The following is a 7,636-nucleotide window of genomic DNA, read 5'->3' on the forward strand; positions in this document are numbered from 1 at the left end:
CACTGACATCTTTGGGGTGTCTCAGGTGAATTGTACTGACCACCTTGAATCTACTTGACTAAAGCCTTGTGAGAAACGCAGTTTAATGGCCTCAAAGCAAAGTTTGAAAGAGTAAGTTTTAAAGCTATGAAATGAAAACAAAAAGAATACTGAAAAAGAGATAAATAATGCCTTGGATAGTCTGGGGGTTCAACACAAACAGGCCCCAGTATGAAGGGGGCATGAAACCATGAGTGAGTAGCTTGGTTTTCTCCAATCTTGGCACTAACTTCCTGACAGATCTAGGGCATGTTTTTCTTTTTTTTAAGTTTATCTATTTTTTTGTTTTGAGAGAGAGGAGAGAGAGAGAAAGTGAGAGCTGAGGAGGACAGAGAGAGAAAGGGTGAGAGAGAATCCCAAGCAGGCTCCTCAGTGCCAGTGCAGGCCCCAGTGAGGGGCTCGAACTCATGAACTTCGAGATCATGACCTGAATCGAAATCAAGATTTGGAGGCTTAACCAACTGAGCCATGCAGGTGCCCCAAGACTAGATGTTTTGTAAGATGTCCCTGATTTCTAATAGTTTGGATTCTACATGTGAATCTTCTGCTGAGATGCATGTATCCCATTCTTACCTCTACCCTAGGGAAGATCTCAATAAATGGGTTACCAAGAACTCCCGGTAGCCCCGTCCTGGCTTTGGCACGTGATTACCTGAACATACAATATTTCCTGAGAGCCACTGAGGGAGCCGTTCTGGACTTAGAAGTTAAAATATCAGTAGGCTTTTCTTCTTGGTTGACTAAATGAAGTATGTCAAGGGTTGTTTGAGTAACTGATTTTTTTTGCTTGTTCCAGGTCCCCACTGGCTTTGCATCTCACCATCGAGCAGAGGGCCTGCTGGAAGTTGTCACTGACCACCACATACAGTAACAGGTTACCGAAGGTGTTCAGGGCGGCTAACGGCCTAGAAACGATGTACGCTTCATGGATCTGATTCTCGATGGGGCAGCTGATTGAAAGCAGTCGAGATTCGATCCGAATGACCCTCAAGATGTGGAAGGGTAAAAAACATATGTAAAACACGAGGAGTAGCAGAATGGTTAGCCTTCTAGCTTTCTGCTTAAGGCAGCTGTGATTCTGAGGTCCTTGGGTTAGGGTGCAGATAATCATTGTATAGCACAGTGTCACTATCACCAGGGGAAGGCAGAAAGTAGTTGCAGTCAAAACTAGATTGTACCATTTGATAGTGGCGAGGTCATCTGAACTGGTGAGGTCGAGGCAGGCCGATCTATTGGGCCCGGTGGTTGATGTGATCAGGAAGGTCATGGGAATGACGGCCACCAGGGAAATGATCCACACCACAGCACAGGCCACCACGGCCCATCGAGTCTTGTGAAAGGAAAAGCAGCTCATGGGGTGAATGATCACGAAGTATCGGAAGATGCTGTAACAGGTGAGGAAGAGGATGCTGCTGTACAGGTTGAAATGGAAGCCAAAGCGGATGAACTTGCACATGAAATCCCCAAAGATCCAGTTTTCGCCACTGGCATAGTAGTGAATCAGGAAAGGGAAGCTGGTTAGATACAGCAGGTCTGTGCAGGCCAGGTTCAGCATAATGACGGTGCTGCCTTTCCACGGCCGCATTTTGAAAATGTAAGTGGAAATCGCTACTGCGTTCCCTGGAAAGCCCACCAGGAAGATGATGCTATATGTTACAGGGAGGTAGTGCCTCTTGAGTGGGATTTTTTCATCAGTGCAATTTCCAAAAGGCGCTGCAAAATCGGGGAAGTCGGAAGAAGCATTTGCAAAACTGTCCAGTGGCTCATTCATGGCTGTCTCCTTTCATCTTGCAGGAAAACAAGCGTTCGGTTTGGCAACACAAATCACTTCAAACTAACTCCCTGATAAAGGAAAATAGAAAACATTAATGATAGGGTAATGAAAACAATGATCTTCTTTTAAATGAAAATTGCTCTCAGATCCTAAATGTGCCACTTCTTTCTCTTTAATCTCAAAGAGACCCTGTGGAGAAGAGATTGAATTTCTAAGAAAACGATTGTGAGGCAAGGCATCTAATAATAATATGAAAGTTAAGTTACCACCAGAATGAAAACGAAGGATTGCAAATAAACAAATACACGTAGCGGCCGTGGACATCAAGTTGGCAAGGTTGCTGTTTGGGGAAGCCACAGAATGTCACCATTAGAGACTTAACAAGACCTACCATTAATCAAGCGCAAGGCACTTCACCATCACGTAACCTCCAAACTTCACAAGACACTGTGAAGTGTTTCTTATTATCTCTATTTTAGAGGAGAAATAAAGACTGAGGGAGGTTTTGCAACACGTCCCTGGAAGGCACCTGGTGGCACAGCCGGGGCTCGAACCTGTGTCTCTCTGATTTAGAGGCCATCCTCGATTCTTGCTTCCCTCACTACGCTGCCTCCCAGTCCAGATTCCCTCACGTACGTGGTGGAACAGGAAGTGTGAAGGCATGAAAAGACAGAATACTGTCCGTTTTTTAAATGTAGATTTCACATCTTGCACCATCATACATACGGTAGATTTCATTTTCCAATGTCGGCTCTTCCAACCTATTTTAATAGCTAATATAATTTGTTCACGGGAGGGTGTGTGTGTGTGTGTGTTTGCCAGGGGAGAAGGAAGAGCAGATTCATGCAGCGTTAAAGCTTTGCGCTCTGTCGCCAGCCTGCCTGACCTTGATTCTCAGTTTGGCTATTGAGAACACTTGTGTGTCCCTAAGCACGTTGCTGAAGCTCTCCAGGGCTGGGAGCAGTGGCGTTTTAATTTCCTTCTTCTTACTTATCAGGGTTTTCTAAAATTTTGACAGTGAATTTCTGCAACGAGAAAAGCATGAAGATTATTTAAAAGAAGAATCACTTACAATTAGCTTATTATTCAGATGTAAATAGATGTTGGTAAAATGTATCCACTTACACATTTACGGAGTGCCCACTGTGTATTAATTAGGCACTCTGCCAGCTCCTAGAGATACAAAATGAATAACACACACAGATGTACAAGCCACTATCACAGTCTACTGGGGGAGATAGACATGGACATAATTTTGACGAAATGTAACCCTACCACATGGAGCTGTCAATATATTTTTTTAAAAAGGCAGGAAAAACACTTGGAACACTATTGGGCACATAATAAGTGCTCAATAAATGTTGGGTAGTTGTTAATCACTAAGTCCTCTGATAGATGAATGGCATGAGAAGGAAGGGAACAGTTGCCTGGAGAACAGGGGAGGGCATGAAGCAAGGTCATTAGGAAGGAACATTTAAGCAGAAAGTAGCGAGAGGAAAGGAAAGGCATTCTAGGCAAAAGGAATAGCATGTGCAAAGGCACTGAGATATGACAGAGGGAGATATTCAAGGGAGCTCTGCTCAGCATGGCTGCTATATTAAGGACCAGTGGGAGATGAAGCTGGAAAGAAAATAATAGCTGATAATAAAAATAATAGCGCGTCCTGGGTACAAAGCACTACTACTCTAGTATGCATTCATTTTATCCTCCCAGCAGTCTGGCAAGGTAGTTCTGTGATCATGCCCATTTTACAGAGGAAACTGAGGCACCAAGAAGACAATGAGTTGCTCAAGGTCACACTGCTAGTTAGTAGTGAGCCATAAGATGCGGACTAGGGCAGTCAGTCTGCAGAGCTGGGATGCCTCTCACAGTGAGTAGGCAAGAGGCAAATAAATGCTCTAAAATAACAAGGTTGAATTAGACTGTATCCCAGATGGGCTAAGTATATCAAACATCCTAAATTGTGTGATCCAGGGCTAACCTGTCAACAATAACAGCACCCACCTCTTTGGGTTGAGAGAGGTTAAATGAGTTAAGTATATTTTGAAACATACTTTATGTATGTGTTTTGAAAGATATACGTGCTATATCATCGTCTGCCGTCATTATTACTATTATCTGATACTAAAATCGACACTTTCAAGCTTTCCCCCAGTGCAGGAAAGAGGTAGATTTCAGACTGGCCCAGCTTAAACTAATCGAAACTAGTAGACTCCTCCCCAGTTCATTGGCCTTGAATATACTCTTCCGGATCTCACTTAGGGTGCAGATCAGGATGGCCTTAAACATTTATGACTTCTATTCCATACGAATTGGGGAAAGACTAGCCTCGGGATGTGAAGCATGCCACTGGGCAGCTGTTAGGATCCTCCAGGGGAGACGCCAGTGCTCCCTGGGACCGTGTATCACAGATGGAGAGCAAATGTTTCCTTCCTTGTCAAGTTAATTTACTCTCGCTGGACACACTATTCCTAGAACTATTACCTACACAGCAGTGAAGGTGATCCGAGTCAGGTACTGCTGACCAGCAAGGGTTCTCTGAGGCCAGGAAACTACAGCAGACAGCTTTTTCCTTGGCCAGACTCTTTAAATGGGCTCATGCCCAGATGGGAGCAGTAATTTGTACCTGAAAGAAAATGGTCACGGTCGAAGAGTCCCTGAGGCAGCACTTCCAGAAGCCAGTTCTTAGCAAGTCCTTAGTCAGGTCCACACTGCTTGTCTGTCAACTCCCTGAAACCAGAAACACGGAATCACCTCATACCCTAAGGGCCAACACAGTGAAGGTTCTCAATACATATTTGCTGAAGAAAAGAACAATGAGTATTTTCAGCAAAATTTTATCTGGGGCTGAAGGGTTAATGAAATGGCAACTTTTTTTTGTTTGTTTTAAGTTTGCTTCTTTAACGACTTTTAAAGTAAGAAGTGGGGCTCCTGGGTGGCTCAGTGGGTTGAGCTTCCGACTTTGGCTCAGGTCATGATCTCGCGGTCTGTGAGTTCGAGCCCCGCGTCAGGCTCTGTGCTGACAGCTCAGAGCCTGGAGCCTGCTTCGGATTCTGTGTCTCCCTCTCTCTCTGACCCTCCTCTGTTCATGCTCTGTCTCTCTCTGTCTCAAAAATAAATAAACATTAAAAATTTTTTAAACTAAATACAGTAAGAAGCAAAATTATAATTTCTGTCATTGCCAAATGAACCCCTGGCCATGTCATGGGGCCATTTTAAACAATAATCATATCAGGAAAAGACAGGTTGTAGGTAGAAACAACCACCTTCTTGTTTTGAAAAACAACAGTTCAACTGGGGATTTAATGAAGACTGACAGACCAACTGGAAGGGAGGAGGGGTTGGCCAAGAAGTTTAACCCCTCTTCCACAAACCTCAGCAAAAGAATGGTTTGAGTTTACAAAATATGTGTCAGGTTTACAACAACAGACAAAACTGGTCAGGGATGTGAGGTCAGGTTTCTTTCCTCAGTCGTCCCACAATCTCGTGCAATTCACTGCTACTATCCCGAGAGCCAGATGTCCACAAAGGACTCATTTACATTCAGGGGACACTCAAGAATGATATGACATGCTCCCTACATTTTGCTCCAACAGCGGACCTCAATCAAAGGGAGGTTATAGACCACCTAGAACTAACAGACTCTTTACAAACTAGAAATAATGATCTATTAAGTTTCAACATAAACAGATGCATATGTTTGAACTAAACTAGATAACACACAAATAAAAGCAAACACCAAAGATTTGGGGATATTTTTACAAAGGAAAAAAATCACATCATTTTGGCTCATTTTTTTTTCTCGGAAATTGGGAAGAGATTGTGATTCTTTGAGGCTAGCTGCAGGCTATCAGTGTTTTGGAAACAAGCAGTTTGAGAACCGCTATCCTAAATGTCAATTTGCCAATGAACCTCATAGACAGGGATTCCAAGCTTCTGATATGGAAGACAGGACCAAAAAATGGCATAAACTGTTTTATGTCCATGGCACCCTCTTGCCTGCTGGGGGGTGAGGGGAGGGGGGAGACGAGTAGGATTCATGATGAAATGTGATTTTTCTAGGGTATCTGTTAATTTTGTAGTAAACTCTTAATCCAACAATACCCCACCCCACCCCGTTAGAGTTCCCTTCCCTCCACACACACCCTGGGTTTTTCCGGTGCTGTTCCAAAGCTGAGTTAACATTCATTCTTTCCTCTTCTCAAGCTGCCAGTGGACCGGGAGGCATAAACTTGTAACCCTGTGCCTCTCACATTCCTTCAGAGTCCTTGGAAACTATGGCTGGGGTTGTACCAAGAGGAACCATAGGTAGACATTTTACTCACAAAGATTCATCTTCCTTTCTTCCTCTACATATCTGCAAACTAATTTGACTTGGTACTAGTTGAAAACAGACCAGTTCTTCATCCAGGCAAATTTGAGAGATGCATGAATGCTGTCCTTCCTGAGTTTGAAGGACTCCTTCTCCCCAACCTTTCCCTCAATTCCAGCTTTCAGTTAAGAATCTGCAACTCATGGCACCTGGCTGGCTCAGTCCGTTAAGCATCCAACTTCAGCTCACGTCATGATCTTACAGTTTGTGGATTCAAGCCCTGCATCGGGCTCTGTGCTGACAGCTCAGAGCCTGGAGCCTGCTTCAGATTCTGTGTCTCCCCCTCTCTCTGCCCCTCCCATGCTCATGCTCTGTCTTTCTCTGTCTCTCAATAATAAATAAACATTAAAAAATTAAAAAAAAGAAAGAATCTGCAACTCAGGGTTGGGGGGTGCCTGGGTGGCTCAGTCCATTAAGGGTAGGGCTCTTGATTTCAGGTTTATGAGTTAGAGCCCCGTGTCGGGCTTTGAGCTGACAGTGAAGAGACTGCTTCGGATTCTCTCTCTCCCTCTCTCTCTGTCCCTCCCCTGTTCATTCTCTCTCTCTCTCTCTCTCTCTCTCTCTCTCTCTCTCTCTCTCAAGATAAATAAACTTAAAAAAAAAAAAGAATCTGCAACTCTGTTGCTAAAGACTGTTAGCACTGGCCCAGTCGATGGGGCTCAAAGCTAGGATTTTAGCTATTTGATCTTCAAATACAATCTATGGGTATCTCTCCTGGGAAATGTGCAAATATGGGCACACAGAAATTTTACATACAGTTTGGATATTTAGAGACAGTAGCAAACTTGTTCATTAAATCCATAGCAACAACAACAACAAAAAAAAAAAAACATAAGATAAGACGGTAAAGAAAGGCATTTTGGGGAGAGGGTAAGGTTTTGTTCCTTTACTTGGGGAGGCTGTGGGGCAATGTCTTTGGACTTTGCTGACCCTGGGAAGAGGCAGCAAGGGGCCGAGAACGCACCCAGAAAGCGAAATCAGTGTCAGAGATGAACTCTCTGCCCCCAAAATACCCCCCATAGACACCTACGCTTGGTCGCTTGGTCGTGAAAAAGGCACAAGATGGGATTGACAGTCCGGAACCTATTCAGGCTCCCCTGAGATAAACCTCTGGCCATCTTAGGCTTTCGTCTTCGCTGCCAGGGTGCGGGGTACGCCTGCTGCTGCTGAGAGAAGTCAGGGACCCGGCTCTGTCCGCCCCTGTCCTGTCACAGGGACTTGCCGGGGCTCTGTTCCCCAGGTTCAGGGCGCCCCGCGTCCCTCCCGGATCGGCGCAGGACCCCCGCACCCGGCTCCCTCCGGCCCTCGGGCCGCTCCCGGATCCGGTCTCCGCTCACCTGGCACCGGGTATGGGGCCGCCGTGCGCCCCGCGTGGCCCTCGGAGCGCGGCTGCGCCCTGGTGGCGGGACACTAGGAGCAGAGGCCGGTGCGCCGCCCCTACCCCTCCCAGC

General features: G+C 45.4%; 1 protein-coding gene across 1 annotated transcript; it reads right to left on the reverse strand.

Annotated features, from left to right (window-relative positions):
- Positions 1-514: 514 nt before the first annotated feature.
- On the reverse strand, positions 515-1,879 carry OXGR1 (oxoglutarate receptor 1). The gene has a single exon (XM_043554608.1). The coding sequence runs from the start codon at positions 1,808-1,810 to the stop codon at positions 794-796; it is 1,017 nt and encodes a 338-aa protein (XP_043410543.1). The 5' UTR covers positions 1,811-1,879; the 3' UTR covers positions 515-793.
- Positions 1,880-7,636: the final 5,757 nt, after the last annotated feature.

Source organism: Prionailurus bengalensis, chromosome A1, assembly GCF_016509475.1.
Source record: "Prionailurus bengalensis isolate Pbe53 chromosome A1, Fcat_Pben_1.1_paternal_pri, whole genome shotgun sequence".
Lineage (NCBI taxonomy): Eukaryota > Metazoa > Chordata > Mammalia > Carnivora > Felidae > Prionailurus > Prionailurus bengalensis.

Bases quoted from the DNA above. Each gene is read 5' to 3' on its own strand.
- OXGR1 (XM_043554608.1), bottom strand. From the start codon at position 1,810: ATGAATGAGCCACTGGACAGTTTTGCAAATGCTTCTTCCGACTTCCCC.